At 40.7% G+C, this 17,001-nt stretch overlaps 1 protein-coding gene across 1 annotated transcript; it reads left to right on the top strand.

Annotated features, from left to right (window-relative positions):
* The first annotated feature begins 5,431 nt into the window (after positions 1 to 5,431).
* On the top strand, positions 5,432 to 6,196 carry LOC119816391 (phosphoglycerate mutase 1-like). Its single transcript, XM_038332994.1, has one exon. It carries the CDS (start codon positions 5,432 to 5,434, stop codon positions 6,194 to 6,196), a length of 765 nt encoding a protein of 254 aa, XP_038188922.1.
* The last annotated feature ends 10,805 nt before the right edge of the window (positions 6,197 to 17,001 follow it).

Below are 17,001 nucleotides of genomic sequence, written 5' to 3'. Positions count from 1 at the left end.
CCTCCAACTCTTCACATATATCAGCCCTCACTACCCTCAAATTCATGACCCCCTTTTCTTTGTTGTTATTATTACAAATATATCTATATATGACTAGATATGGACATACAATCTGCTGAGTTCATTTACTGTTGCTTGTCTGTGTATGATTTCAGGTCAATCCCCTTGGTTTTGGATAAGCAATTAGGGAGCTCATTCCTGTGGCTGACTAATTCTCCCTCTCTCATCAGTCATTAGTTGCCTATAGTTCTTTATTTAGGGATGGGACCCCATAAGATTTCTCTTTTGTACAACAGCATGTTTATTGGTGCTGCCATTGTTCAGGTCTTGTTTAGGCAGCTATATTGTTGAGGAATTATGGGTACAACTTTCCTGTGATTTTTAGAAAGAAATTACATAATTTTCCAGCAGGCTTCACAGACCTCTGACACATAGAGTGTTTCTACCCCCATCTTCTGAACTGTTCCCTGATCCTTTGGTGTGAAGGTTGTCTTGTAGGCATATCAACTGGGGCCTGGTCACAGCCAGTTGTCCTCTGTATTTTGACCAGTTGTGTCTTTTGGTGATGGTGTCTGTCTACGACAAAGACAAGATCCTTTAATGAAGGGTGAGCGATGCATTCATCTGTAGACATAAGGATATGTACTCAGAATGTGGATAAGAACTAATTCCGTAAGTTTTACCTCCTGACCTTTTACGGCCCACCTCTATTCTAAGGCACCTTTCTAAACAGAGCAAGCATCTGCTCATGGAAGAAATGAATAATGCTAGCCAAACTTAGAAAACTATTCAGGCTGGTCCCTGAAAAAGAAAACCCTTTAGTGACATTCTGTAGCTCAGCACAAGCCCTTTGGAGGGAGGAGTGGAGGTGCACTCGCATTAGACATCTATGCAAGAGGCTGAGGAGGGAGAACTGTAACTCGGGGCGCAGCCTGGGAGACAGAAAAGTAGGCAAGGAAGGAGATGGGCTTCTGGACTGAGCCATTTTCATTTCTTATCTAGCATGTCTCTTTCTTTAACAAAACTTAGAAACAGTAAAGGAACAAACAAGTTTCAGAGTTACTAAGTGTGTCACAGTCTGTGAATGCTATCCTAACATGGAAAAAGCTGTTGTATACATGAATACCACTATCCTAATGCCTACATTCATGATCACAGAAGAACACACAAGTGCTTTCTCTCTCTCTCTCTCTCTCTCTCTCTCTCTCTCTCTCTCTCTCTCTCTCTCTCTCTCTCTCTCTCTTCAAACAAGTCAAAAAAGTCGTTTCCCATCACACATGACCTAATGGGCCAAATGCAAGCCTGTAGGCCCCAAATCACTCAACTCTAATTCTGTTCTGACACAAGACTCCCTCTGTGGCCTTGAGCAAGGCAATTATCCTTCCTGACTGAGTTTGGTCGGCCATTAAAGAATAATAATATGTGGTTTCTGGGAAAAGGATTGGTGTGGATTAATGACTTAGTTAATGTGTGTCTGGTGTTTTCAAGAGTCCATGCCCCACATAAGTAATTGTAGTCAAGTACAATGAGGTCTCTGTTTATCTCTGAATGCAGAAGAAGGTAAAGGCTCACACTCTCACAGTATTAGGCACGCAACCGTGCCAGAAAAATGCCATTATGATCCCCGGGTCACATGCCCTATACTGTTATTTATGACCAAGAGGAAACCTCGCAGGCTCTTGTTTACCAGAGGACCTGCTGATTTTAATTGCCTGTGGAAGCCTGGAGCCTAATGTTGTCTACCTCTATTAGTCAAAAATATTAGTTACCAGAACACAAAAATGTCTTCATTTTCTCTAGCAGGGTACGAATTCATTCTGAATTCTACTACTGTTTGTGATGGTGTTAGACCCAGGAACAGTGGAATAATGGAGAAAGGGGTCTTTGCTTCAGGGAGGCAGACTCTCAGATGGGTGTACTGGCTGTACTGTGTTTTCTGATAACTCGCTAATAATAATAGCAAACAGGTTTCCACTCTAGTATTGTCTAGAAGCGATACATTTGTACTACTACCCAGCATGTCCATTTCTTTCTCTGATTGCCTTTGGGATCAATTTCACCCACTATTTGAGAGGAGCTGATAGCTAGAGGACTGTTTCTAATTCAACAAAGCATTGGTGACCCCCACTCCAACCCACTCATTCATAGTTTTGGCTCATCATCAATGCCAGTGAGTTCAGATTCCTGCATCCAGCATCTGTGCAGGCCAATAAATTTCCCTTTATCCTATTAAAATGTGCATGACTTCCTTTGCATGCCTGTTTTACAAAAGAAAATTCAACCTTTTGAATGCTTCTTCCCGGTTACTTCAAGCCAACTTTTCTCTAACTAAATATAGCATGAGATATGACTGTGTGAATATTTAAAATAACTCTTACATCTGGAGTTCTCTTTTTTTTCCTCAACCAACCATACATATGCTTCTAGGACCCGTGAAAAGCAAGAGTGGGTTTGTTCTGAGATATATATATCACATCTTAAAGTTAATCTGAGATTGCTTTTGTTTAATGTAGACTAGCCTACTTAGTGTACAGAGATCAATAACTCACAGGTTTAATACCTTCACAATGAAAGAATTCATCTCTCCCTTTAGAAATAACACACACGCACGGGTGCACACACATACACACACAAGCTAGAGTTACTTCTTTTTGTCTTTTAAGTCAGTGCTTCCATCTGTCCATACACCCTGAGTGAGAAAGACAAGACCTGATAGATGCCTCTAGGTTGACTCACGAATCTTCTCTTCTTTCCTGAGAAGTCCAGTTAACCATGGATATATGCTGTCTCTTGTGCTATGTGACTTACTAGCTCTCTGTCTTTACTTGCTTATTTCAAGGTCAAGAAGAGTGGGCATTGATCAGATTATCACTGTGCAAATTTTTGGCCAATTTAATGCTGGAAAATTGCGACCAGTGTCTCCTATTGTGTTCTTTTTTTTTTTTTTTTTTTTTTTTTGGTTGTACTACAGGGGCTACTATTTCTTTATTTGTTGTATGAAAAGATCTCATGGAGAATATGGATTCAAAAATAAAAAAAAAAACCCTTTGGTTCATTCTGCTATTTTTCTCGTCACTCAACCCTCTCAGAAAACATGCAACCATGCTAGTATGACATATTTTGTCAACTATTAACTGTTAGAAAATGTGAGCTTTTTTTTGTGCATAATAACAAAAGGAAATAAAAATTAAAAATTTATATACACCAATGTTGGAGCACACAATTATAAAACATTTTTTTTTAAGTAGTGTAATAGGTGCTGCTTTAGTTGGTCATATGATCACCATATGATCAAGATGACATCATATGGCATGTATCTTTTCTTTTTTTTTTTTTCCCATGGTTTATTTTTTTTTATATTTAAAAATTTCCATCTCCTTCCCTCCTCGTCCCCCCTCCCTCCCCTCCTTCTCCCCCTTCTCTCCCCTCCTTCTCCCCCTTCCCTCCCCTCCCCTCCACCCATACCTCCCCTCCCTCCCTCTCAAGGCCAAGGAGCCATCAGGGTTCCCCACTCTATGCTAAGACCAAGGTCCTCCCAACTCCCCCCAGGTCCAGGAAGGTGATCGACCAAGCTGAGAAGGCTCCCACAGAGCCCGTCCATGAAGAACAATCAGAGCCCAGAGCCATTGTCCTTTGCTTCTCAGTCAGCCCCCGCTGTTGGCCACACTCAGAGAGACGGGTTTGGTCGCATGATCCATCAGTCCCATTCCCACTGGAGTTGGTGATCTCCCATTAGTTCTGTCCCACCGTCTCCATTGGAGCACTGGACTGAGCTCCCAAGGTCCCGATGAGGAGCAGAAGGAGCGAGAACATGAGGGAGAAAGTCAGGAACGAGAGGGGTGCGTTCACTCCTATTGTGTTCTTAAACAAAGCTTTGTTCCTGGTTACTCCCAGGGGACTAAATAAATGTGTTTCTCCCTTTAAAAAAAAACTAAAAAAGAAATATGACTTTATGTTTCTGTTTTAACTAGAATTTTGAACAAAAGCAAGAAACTAAAAACCTTAAAAGACACTCTTTTCCAAAATCTTTATTATTCAGGGCTGGAAAGAAAGCTCAGCAGTTAAAAGCATGGGCTGTTCTTCCAGAGGATCTGGGTTCAATGCCCCGTAGGGTTCAGATCATCTGTAGTTCCAGAGGATCTGACACCTTTTTCTGACCTCAAGTACCAGGCACACAAGTGGTTTGTATATACACATGCAGCCAAAACACCCGTACATATATAAGAAATTACATTTTTGAACGTTTATATTATTCACTAACCCTAAAACAGGGGTTAGTAGTCTAGTGATTTTTCCTCTATGTGACCTTTAAGAGACTGTATAGAAACATAGATTTCATTCCCAATTCTAATAAAATGTTTTATTACCCAAGCTACATTTTCAACTTCATTCCTTGTACTGTTTTAACTTTGCATGTTTTATATAGTCATTTAATCTTATATCTTCAATTCTAATGGGCCACTTTACCTTCAAAATACTTTCCTTTTATTAGATTCATTTAAGCAACTATAATGTGGACACCTGAAAATGGTCAGAATTAATATAGATTAAAGGACAGAAAATATATTGTCACTTTATTGGCAGACATATTTATAAAGGTTCCTCTAAGTGAAGAGATGATATCCTTCTAGCATCAAGCACTGTCTGTGTTCTTGAAAACACTTAATGTCACTTGGTGACTCAGGAGCAGACGATTGTGCCTCGGCCTGTCTGTCTGACTAGCAGACTCCTCCTTTCTGGAACTGCACAAGGCCAGTCTTAGCTCATTGCCAGGTGTGGGCAGAGGCAGTATCTGGGAATATAGAAGGATGGGGAAAGCAACAGTTATCTCCTTAGTGATGCTGATCCTCCTGGTTAACTATCGGGCTTCCGGAGTTAATAATCTCTAGTCTTAAGTCTGGTCCACCTGTGTGGTTCTCTTACCCTTTTTTTAATGAGAAGGCAACAGAAGCATCACAGGAATTCAGGTTATTTAATTTTTCTTTTTTCCAAAATGTAAACTTATATTAGCAAAATGAATTACAAGTAACTCTAAGTAAACATGGATTCTCATATGGAAGAAATTTGGTTAAATGTATCTGTTAGAAATATATATATATATATATATATATACATTTTATATTTATTGATAACTTATGTTATAAATATAGTAAACAAGTTAGATTTTTAAAGGAAGTGAATTACTAAGACATTCAAATTATAAAGATGTTTGTAACTGACGGATAGCTTGCATGCATTACGAATAAATAATATACAGACATATGGTATTTGATATATCCATTGCATGGAAATATACTTAAATTTTTCTACTTTAATATATCCTAGACACATATTTGCTAGACATTTCTCAAGCCAATTTAAAAACTTTTAATAGTAGTTGCTTTTTAAAAATATGATCCCTGGCTCTGCTGCATCCCCCTTGCCTATCGCCATGGCCGCCTACAAGCTGGTCCTCATCCGGCACGGCGAGAGCGCCTGGAACCTGGAGAACCGCTTCAGCTGCTGGTACGACGCTGACCTGAGCCCGGTGGGCCACAAGGAGGCAAAGCGCGGTGGACAGGCATTGCGAGATGCTGGCTATGAATTCGACATCTGCTTTACCTCTGTGCAGAAGAGAGCAATCCGGACCCTCTGGACAGTCCTGGATGCCATTGACCAGATGTGGCTGCCCGTGGTCAGGACCTGGCGCCTCAATGAGCGACACTATGGGGGTCTGACTGGTCTCAATAAAGCAGAAACTGCTGCTAAGCATGGTGGGGCACAGGTAAAGATCTGGAGGCGATCTTACGATGTCCCACCGCCGCCAATGGAGCCTGACCATCCCTTCTACAGCAACATCAGTAAGGATCGCAGGTACGCAGACGTTACCGAGGACCAGCTACCGTCCTGTGAGAGCCTGAAGGACACTATTGCCAGAGCACTGCCCTTCTGGAATGAAGAGATTGTCCCCCAGATCAAAGAGGGGAAGAGAGTCCTGATTGCAGCCCATGGCAACAGCCTTCGGGGGATCGTCAAGCATCTGGAGGGTCTCTCAGAAGAGGCCATCATGGAGCTGAACCTGCCAACTGGCTTTCCCATTGTCTATGAATTGGACAAGAACTTGAAGCCGGTTAAACCCATGCAGATCCTGGGAGATGAAGAGACCGTGCGGAAAGCCATGGAAGCTATGGCCGCGCAGGGCAAGGCCAAGAAGTGAAGGCAAGCAGACAGACTTCTACCCCAAGACCCTCCTCCCTGCCTGCCTCTGCCTCCTGCGCTTTTCCCAGCACCTGTCACTGACTCCATGTTTAGGATCTTAAGTTTAGGTTGTAGCTGCAGATGGGGACCCGTGGCTCCCATTTTGTTTTAGTATCTTATCCCCTGCACCCACTCCCTTCATAGAATCTAGTCAGAGTAACACCTCTAAGGTGCACGTTCTTGGTCCACATCCACGGGCGGCTCCTCTTCCCAGGAGAATTGAGAGGTAGTAATTACAGTTTTCTTAGTCCTTTTACAAGGGTCTGCTTTAGGAGGTCAGGGAGGAACCATGCTGTGGCCTGTCCAGTGAATAGCTGCAGCCAAGTTTTGTCCCTGGAGCCCCTCCGGCACTCTTCCGCAGTTAGGTGACTGGGGGCTGTAGTCATTCCAGTGGAAGGTGAAAGGAGCTTGCATTCAAACCCTGTCTCGAAAAACCAAAAAAATAAAAAATAAAAAATAAAAAAATAAAAAATGAACTATCTTCCTCTCTGACCCTAAAGGAGCGGCTGGCCCCAGAAAGTTGGGATCAATCCTGTCAAGTCTATGTGTTACATTTACTTTTACAAAAACAAAAGTACATATATATTTATCAGCATATAAGCCCCTGTGAGGTTTCTAGTGGTGATTGAAATAGTCTATGTGGTCACCAGAAAATAAGCCATTCCTCATATCAAGTGGGATAAACTCCTTGTCCTCAAGGGACAGGAGCGTCTCTTACTGTGTGGTAGGATCCCTCTCCTTGTCTTGTGGAGGTGAAGTGCCCCTTGATCATGGTCAGGGTTTTGTCTTCGCTGTCTGAATCATGTTCCAGCTGCTTGACCCTACCATGTGGGTTCAGAATTTGTTTTGGGCATACTAAATCTTTTCCAGATCAGTATAATAAAGGAGTTATGTGCAATAAAAAAAAATATGATCCCTGTAAGGCCTTTGCCCAATCAAGAACAAATCCACAACTGAGCATTTTTTATGCTGTAAAATACTTTATAGCTGGTATTATACAGAATTCTAGAAGCTTAAAGCAAGTAAAACATTGTTTTGCTCTGAAATATTGGATTCGATGTTTTTCCCCTTGGTGGGACAGCATCCTTGACAAAAGCTACACAGGAAGGAAGTTTATTTGTATTGTGGTTTGGTGAGCTACAGTTGGTCGTGGTAAGGAGAACATGGCTGCTTGGGCAGCTCTCAGCTGTGGTGGTAGAACCGTCCACGTGCATACACCACATGGACACACCTCCCAAAAAAGCCCCCAGAGCTTCCCCACACGGAGCTATCTTGAGTCAGTACATGAGCCTGTAGGGCGTTTTACATTCAGTCCATACAATGCCCGATTTATCTGTGCTATCCAAATATTGAAATAAAACCTTGCAATAGATTGGTGTACAAAATAATGAATGTAGGAAAGAAGTCTAGCAGGCTGTTTCCCCAGGTGAGAAGAATCTGCCAGGTTGGAGGAGAATGGAAGCAACATCAAAAAAAGATGCTGTATTTGGGAAAGGGCAAAGTGCCCCAGGGTGGCAGAAGCCAGAGGGAAGGAAGAGAATGAAAAGCAGTGGAAGGGAGGACAGGTTTTTCTGAAGTGGAATCTGTTCTGAGCTTTTCACTGCATCAGTGAATACGCACTGTCTCTCTTCTGTGGACCGTGGGCCCTTCTAGGCTTTAAGATGCAGGCCGTAACATAATGAGACTGGGGTCCCATGGGGTATAGCCAGCGAGAGAGTTGCATTTCTCATTGCCACGACCTTACAAGAAACACCTAAAGGAAGAAGGGCTTTGTTTAGACTTACAGTTTAAGGAGGGATATAGCCTACCGGGGCCAGAAGTGGTGTGCACAGTGGGTAAAGGAACTGTCAACTCTACAGTCGAGAATCAGAGGGAGAGGAACGCTGGTGCTCGGTTCATCTTCTTTTTATTCAGCCAAGGGCTGGGCCCGTGGATGATACCGCCCATATTCAAGATGAATCCTTCTTGTTTACATTTTTTCTTCTGGACTCAGCTTCATAGACACACCCAGAGGCGTGTTCCCATGGTAACTCTAAATCCAGTCAAGTGGATCATGAAAATTAACTCCACCGCCGTGCTCAATGACAAAAACGGAATGATAAAGAATGATAAGGGACCTGAGGGGTAAAAATTCTGTTTGTAAACTTTATGAGGCGTGCATCATAAGGGTTCATAGGAAGTGTCAGATATGAAGCAAAATCCAAAGAACAGAGCAGGGTTTGTGGTGAGAAATACGTGGATCATCACTGAAATCATGGGATTGGATGGACATCTAGAGGTACAGAGAACATAAAAAAGAGAATTGGCCCATGGTTGAGACGATTAAGTAACCTTAGACTCTGGAGTATTCCCACAGAAGGATCAAAGCAGAGATAAAACTCAAATATGAAGCATCATGTATACAAACCTAAGAATTTTCATTTAAAACTAAGGCCATTACAAATAGATGCATCCATACCCCTCAGTTGCTGCAAACAAATACCCCGCAGAGGATTTTCTTTGAAAAGAAATTTCAAATTATGTGTATGTTACATGTTTCTGTGTATATGCCACCTGCCTGTGATGCTCATCCAAGCCAGAAGAGGGAGTCAGAGAGCCTGGAACTGGAGTTGCAGGTGGCTGTGAGCTGCTCCACATGGGTGCTGGGAACAAAACGTGAGTCCTCTGGATGAACAGTTCTCACCCTTAACTGCTGAGCCATCTCTCCAGCCCATATATATATATATATATATATATATATATATATATATATATATATATATATATATATATATTTAAATTTTAGGTGGTGTAAGTCTTGTCATCTGGCCTACGATGTTTTGCTTAATTTAATTCAAAATCATTTTTAACTGAATTAATCACAATTGAAATGTCTTCCACCATGGTCAAAGTATGGCTTCAGGTAACAACAACAAAAACCATTGTTTACTGCCAGAGATCCCCTTTCTACACTCAGAGACCCAGCAAAGCGGAGGGATACGGAACATTTTCTTCCTTCTAATCCCCTTTGTGATTTCCAATTGCACCACAGAATTATATTTTTCATTTGTTAGTGCTTATTTACCTTCATCTGTTCCTAAGAGTTTCTGATTTAGATTCTGAACTTGTTTCTAAGGTGAGGACTGATTTGCTACTTCAATTTCGAGCACAATACAATGCCATCTTTTTTTATGATGAGCCCTCTATTTACATTGTAGTGATTTGTGAAGAGGAATCGTGAATATTTAAAGATGCTACACTAGGAAAATCTCTGTTCTATTTATGCCCTACTTAGTGAGTTATTTTGCAAAGGTTTTTGAATAGCTATAACCAGAAGAATCATCAACAAATCATAATGGAAATTATACATAATAGAGAATGCCTTCCCAGAGGACAAAGTTAAAAACACTAAATTTCTTAAAAATTCCACAAATACTTTTGTGAAGCCTGCTTGTTCTGGCAGGAAAGAGACAAATTCCTCTGAGGCAAACCCAAGAAAGCTTCAATGTGGGGATATTAAGCAAAACCCAGAACTGTTACTGGCACCTTAGTAGTGGTCTCTGTCAAGCCTTGAGGCCTGGGAAATTTTAATAGGTACATTTGGAGGACAAGAATGATCTACTGAGGCATAGCAGGAGCTGCAGCACAATCAGAGAAAGAATAAAGCACGGGCCCTGCAGAGGTAGACTTTGAAGAAAATGTTGATTTCGCCTCAGCTCTTTAAGTTCAGAAGAGTAAAAGAAGGGAATATATGGAAAATGGCCAGCCATCTGCTTTTCCTTACAGCATGATGGCATCTTCAAGGTCAGGGAAACCATTTGGTATCCCACGGAAACATACCTCTGTGTATGTCCTGAGGGTGTTTCCAGAGAGGTTTAATTCAAGATGGATGATCCACCCTGAATGTGGTGTCATTCATTCCAGGGTCTGTGGTCCCAGACTGAATAAAAAGAAGAGACGCTAAAGAGATGACTCAGTGGCTGAAGTAGCTGCTATTCAAGACTAAGATTCTGAGTGATACCAGAATTTCATAAGAAGCCGGGCATGGTGGTACACGCTTGCAATCCCAGATCTAGGTGGCAGAGGTAGACAGAGTCCCAGGACTCACTGGCCAGCCAGCCTCGCCCAATTCATAAGCCCCATGCCCTAATGAGAGTCCTAATTCACAAACTAAGGCTTCCAAGGAGTGACATCTGAGTTTCCTTCTGGCCTTCAGAAGGACATGCATGTGTGCACCAGAACACACCTGTGAAGGTGTACACAAATAAATAAAGCTGAAAAGAAGGCAAAGGGCTCCAGCAGCCACCTCTCTCCGCTCTCTGACTGCAGTGTGAGCCTGCTGCTCTGACCCTTGTCGTGATGCCTGAACACACTGTGGGACAGAAGAAACGCCTCCCCTGTTAAACTGCGCCTTATCCAGTCTTTTGTCACAATAACGAAACAGTAGGCCATGTGAGCTGCCCCAGGGATGAAAACTGTATTATTAAAAGGTGGATGGATAAAAACCAAACGTCAAGTGCCAAAAATGCTGCCTAATCACTCCCAGTTGGCACTGTCCAAAACAGCTTAGAAGCAGAAATATAAATCATCTCTGAGAGAATTTACTTTAGATGGCATCTGAGAATTCCAACAGATGGAAGTCTATAGACATGCACACACAGGAAACATTTGGTAAGCACAGAAGGACATCAGTGACCATGTGCAGGGCCTGGAAAGGGAGAAACACTTCTTCATCATATCTGAATACATTAGTGATGTTAGAGCATATAAGGTATGCATTGAAGTAACAGATTCTAGCAACGCGGACCTGTTGTGTTTTTAATATGTATTTTATAATAATGAAAAAACTGTAATTAATAATTAAAAGTAGAAACTATATAGATTTGTTAAGTGCCATAACAAATATAATTTAAAAATCTGATAAATTACTGTTTTAAAAATTGTTATTGTTATTGTGATATAACACGAAGCCTACCTGTATATATAACATGAAACTTAGCATGACCACATCTGTGTGTGCTATAGATTGTTGACCATGAGATGCTATACCACACAGCTCTCAGATCTCTTAATCGTGTATACCTGAAATGTTTTAGTCATTATTTAACTATTTGTCATTTCTCCCCTCATTCAACCCAAGACAGCTACCATCCCACTCTGTGCTCCTATGAATAGAATAATTTAAAAGGTTCTTTATTTTATTTCATATGTATGTTTGTTTGCCTGAATGTGTGTGTGTGTGCACACTGTGCATACCTGGTGTCCACAGAGGCCAAATCCTGGAACTGTAATTGCGGAGAGTTGTAAGCACATTATGATTGATGCCAGCTGAGCCCAGGTTCTCTGTAAGAGCAGCAAGTGCTCTTAACTACTGACACATATCTCCAGCCCCAAGTTTAACCATTTTAGACAACTCAGAGAAGTTGAATGATTTAATAGTTGCATTGCATAACTGACTTGGTTTATTAAGCCCAGGGTCTTGCAAGTTTACTTATGTAATCACATATTAAAGATCATATTCCATAGGACTTTGATTTGCATGTTTTTAATAATTAGTAACAATAGGCATGTTTTTACATATTTATTGGCCATTTGTATATTTTTGTTGGAGTTATGTTTACTAAAGTTAATGATGACAGGTTTTTGGTTTGGATTATTGATTATTTTGGTTTAGGTTACTAACGTTATAATAGAAGCTCTCTATATATTTAAAAATTAACTCTTTATCAGATACGTAGTTTATTGGTTTCTTCTCATGACTGTGACAAAGTGTCTGACTCTACCACCTTCAGTAACTGTTCCAACCCTAAATCCTCACCTTTAAGGTTAACCCCTAGCTTCTACCATAACCCTAAATTTTAACCTTAAATATAACCCCAACTTAATCTCTAGACTTAAACCTAACCTGAACCTAAACTCTAACACAAACCTAACCATTAAAACTAATCCTAACTCTACATCTAGCCCTAAACTTAACCCCAACCTAACTTTTAACACTGACCATAACACCTAGCCCTAACCTATAAGCTCTAATCCCAACCCTGACCTCTAGCCCTAACCCTAATCCCAACACTAACCTCTAACCCTAACCCCTAACCCTAACCTCTAGCCCTGACTGAAACATCTAACCCTAACCCCTAACTTCAAATCCTAAACCTAACCATTATTTTGACTCACAGTCTGATGGTATGGTCTGTCATAGAGATAGGCAGGGAAAGGCAGCTACAGTATAAGGCTGCCAGATCCATAGTGTCCACACTCAGGAGAGACGGGCTGGGAAGATGAATGCTCTTCCAACTGTTTACTTTTTATTCTGTCTTGGCCCAACCTATAGAATTGTGATGCTCACATTCAGAATGGGTCTCTGAATCTCTTTAGCCCAGATGAAAAGATCTCTCAGACATGTCCAGAGTTTTTTCTCTAATAGTTATAAATCTTGTCATGATATTAACCACCAGACGTCCACCATTTACCGGCTTGAAACTCTAATACAGCAGTTCTGAACCTGTAGGTCACAGTCACTTTCGGAGTCAAACAACTTTTTCACAGGAGTTACATATCAGATGTCTTGCATATCAGATGTCTTGCATATCTTACATTACAATTCATAACAGAAGCAAAATTACATTTATGAAGTAGCAGTGAGATAATTTTTTTGGTTGGGGGAGTCACCACAACATGAGGAGCTGTATTAAAGGGTCTCAGCATTAGGAAGGTTGAGAACCAATGCCCTAATACATCACTATCATAACCTACCCCTATTCCTTAGAAACAATCTAAAAATACAAAATGCATTCATTCCAACTAGGAGAGAGACCTCACCATCGTGATCCTTTATGACTGGACCTTGATGTGGAGACTGACCATTAAAGGAGATAGCTACCATGTAACCAGGTTGCTGAAGAGAGAGACAGACCCTTGAGTTCCCTGAATAGCAGAAGAGATATTAGCTTCATGGTCCTGAGCAGTCATCATGGGGCCTTGAAGGGAGCTAATACATTCCCTTCAAACTCCATAGAAGGGGTTTCTGACTCTTCTAAGTTGCTGGTAGGACAGGGAGAGTACTTGACATTACATAACCTAGTCTAGTCTAACCTACAAAGTCATGAAGAAGGCACTAGGGGCATAGGTCAAAGGTGTCTTGAGCTAAGGCAACATGTGGAAGAGGATGAGTTTGTTTTCCTGGCTCATCCTCAGTGTCCTAGCAGACATAGCATGTGTCTATTAATTGTTTGTCCTAAGAGATAGACTGTAGGGAAGTATGCCCTGATTTGTGGGAGAGAGAAAGAGGCAGCTAGAAGGTTTGAAATCTAACACTTCCAATATGGCACAGACTAAACATTCTATTTCAATAAGAAAGTAGGGGGCATAACAAGAAAAAACTGCACCAAAACAAAACCTAAACCTAGTAGAACAAACATGACATTCTATAACTCCATGTCCAGCATCTAAGGCTCATAATGGAATCATGGAAACTCTGATAACCAGTTGTTTGGGGTAGCCTTATTGCTTAAAACCCATGTTTTTACCATTTCCCTAACAAATGGTAAATGCAAGCTTAGGATCCTACTGTATGCTTAATTCCCTTTAGATCATTCATACCTATTATAGATTTCCACTTAAACATTCCTTGAATCCTTTTGGGTATTTAGTTCTGGATGGTTTGTCAGAGAACATTACAGGATAATAAACTAAAACCCCTGGTAAGTCATCACTGACTCTGACACATACTGGTGAGGCTAAATCCTGTTCTTGTACCATTTCTCCCTGTTCATCAGTTCAGATAATTTCCTCGATCCTTTCAAGTCTTTTTACCACTGCCTTTTGTAAAGCCTGAATCTCTTGACCTGTTATAATTCCAAGGATTTCATTGACTCACATGTTGGAGTAGGGAACTGTTTGTTTGTCCTGGCTGCCTGGGTAGCTTAGCCCCGAAATAACCACACAGAAACTGTATTAATTAAAACACTGCTTGGCCCATTTGCTCTAGTTTCTTCTTGGGTAATTCTTACATTTTAATTTAACCTATTTCTATTAATCTGTGTATCACCACATGGCAGTGACTTACCAGGAAAGATTCAGCATGTCTGTCTCTGGCAGCTCAATGGCGTTCCTCTCTTTCTCTGCCTTTCTTCGTGCCAGCATTCAGTTCTGTCTTCCCCACCTACCTAAGTTCTACCCTATCAACTAAGCCAAGGCAGTCTTTATTATTTAGCCAATGAAAGCAACACACAAACAGAAGGAACTCCTATACCATTTCCCCTTTCCTGTTTAAACAAAAAGGAAGGCTTTAACTTTAACATAGTAAAATTACATATAACAAAACAGGTATCAAGCAAAAACTACAGTTACAATATTTATATCTATTTTACCTTTTCATAACAGAGGAAAACTATAATAATAACTATGTATTTTTCAACCCCATCAAAGATTCCAGAAGGATATAATATTACCTAAGTAAACAGGAAGTACATTGCAAGCAACTTCCAAAATTCTAGAATTGACAGAGACATCTCGCTCTGGACAGTCAACCAAAGTTTTTCTGTAGCATTGTGGTATCCATCTTTACCCTACAGGCCCATAGTATCCAGAAGACTTTTCCACGAAGCAGAAAATTTCAAAGACAGTTTAGTCACTTTCTTCTGTATCCTGCAGAATGTCTCATAGACTCTTTAATGAAGCAGGAGCCCCGAAGGATCATCTCACTTTTAGGCACGTTCAGCAATCATTTCTCTGCAGGTCCTGTCTATCCAGGCAAGAGCATTTTTTTTTTGCCCAAATGGATAACTAACTCCATAAGGAGCCTCTTTGATGCCCATCTTGCTCTTGAAATAGATTGGTGCTGCCAGGAGCAGATGTGTCTCATTGTCATGAAAAGTCCCAAATTTTTAAAACATTTTAAATGCCATATTCTGTAGTCTTTGAAAGATATGAAGAATGCCTATCCATGTGAAATATATCTATGCACATCTAGAAAATCCTACTAACATGATTACAAGATTGACTATTATAGATGATTATCTATTAACCTGTATTTCTTAATTATACATTACATTTTTAAATGAGCTACACAATCACAATACCTTAATCAAGATCAGAAATGCATATACATATAACAAAATTGACTTTAAATTTATATCAATAAACCAAGATCCATAGCAAAGCAAATTATTCATATCTATATCATATCCCCCTTTAAATGTAAAAGAACATTTATTAACAATATTTGAGAATATGGGCATAGTTTTGTCCATACTGCTTCCTGCTGGTTGGGAGCACTGTTAGTCAGGTCTTTAATGGTGTATCCTGTGTGTTAGGTTCATCTCAGTCAGTAGTTGGGCAAGGAAATATTTTTAGGGTATATATGGCAACCTTTTAGGGGTGCATGGCCTATCAAACCATATTTGTCTGGAAGTATTCTACAGGTTCTCATCTTTTGTGGGAACAAAAGAAAAACCTCTTCTCCAAAGGACCATATCTTTAGACCCAAATTCTGAAGTCAAGACACCTTTATAATATACTTGCTTGTTTAGCTTAGCAGCCTATACAATGAAATGTCTCTCTGTACTTACCTCCTTCACAGTCAAAAAATTCAAAGAAAACACAATAATATACATAATCTAGACTCTCTGTGAATTTTCCATTTTTACGTAGCTTATTTTTCTTTACTCCTTTTAATCTATGACTATTTATACTCTGACCCTTTAAAAACTTTACCTTCTTGCCGGACGGCGGTGGCGCACGCCTTTGATCCCAGCACTCGGGAGGCAGAGGCAGGCGGATCTCTGTGAGTTCGAGACCAGTCTGGTCTACAAGAGCTAGTTCCAGGACAGGCTCCAAAGCCACAGAGAAACCTGTCTCGAAAAACCAAAAAAAAAAAACTTTACCTTCTTTTTTTAAGCATTAATTTTATGACTCTCTATACTCTTTTTCTTCTCTCCTCCAAGCCGATGTACATTTATCCAGCACTGTGATGCAGTTAGAGGTCTTTTATGTCTGAATCTGTCTTATTGTGAATCTGTAATTGTTTACTGTCCAGGAGCACTTCTTAAAATGCTAAGCGTTTCTTAAAAAACTTAAGTTGTGCCATTAGTAGGGGTAATATGGTACCATCTGTTTGTCTAAAACTTAAGCTGTGCTGTAACTGTGATAAATGTGGTAGTTCCTGCTCGGTGCTCTGCACAGTTCAGCATGGCAGAGCCTCTTATGCCTCAGAGCCATGCACACTGCCCCACTTCTAGGCACACAGGGTATCCACATTGCCATCAAACAAGCCGTCACACTTCACTCACAAACCTCATCCCAATGCTCTGTCTCCCACAAGAGCCAGAGGTCACACTAGCAGCATAGCCCAGAAAGCTGGCACTTTAAAACTTTGGCTTTTTTTCTTTTGCTATGGCTGAGTCAGGAAAGCTTCTCTTAAAGGATTTGTGGCATGCGACCAGAAAATAGCAAAATGCTGTGTTAAACTCTGTATTTTTGTGTTTAAATTAAGCTCTCTCGGGTTTTTAAGTGGATTTAGTCCATCACGTTGGTGCCAATTGTTGGAGGAGGGAGCCGCTTGTTTGTCCTGGCCTCTTGGCTAGCTTTGCCCTGAAATAAACACACAGAAACTGTATTAATTAAAACATCACTTGGCCCATTCACTCTAGTTTCTTCTTGGGTAATTCTTACATTTTAATTTAACCTATTTCTATTAATCTGTGTATCACCACATGGCAGTGGATTACCAGAAAAGATTCAGCATGTCTGTCTCTAGCCACTCCATGGTATTCCTCTTTTTCT

Source organism: Arvicola amphibius, chromosome 6, assembly GCF_903992535.2.
Source record: "Arvicola amphibius chromosome 6, mArvAmp1.2, whole genome shotgun sequence".
NCBI classification, from domain to species: domain Eukaryota; kingdom Metazoa; phylum Chordata; class Mammalia; order Rodentia; family Cricetidae; genus Arvicola; species Arvicola amphibius.
Note: the sequence above shows the minus strand (reverse complement) of the source record. Positions and strands in the feature narration are given on the sequence as shown.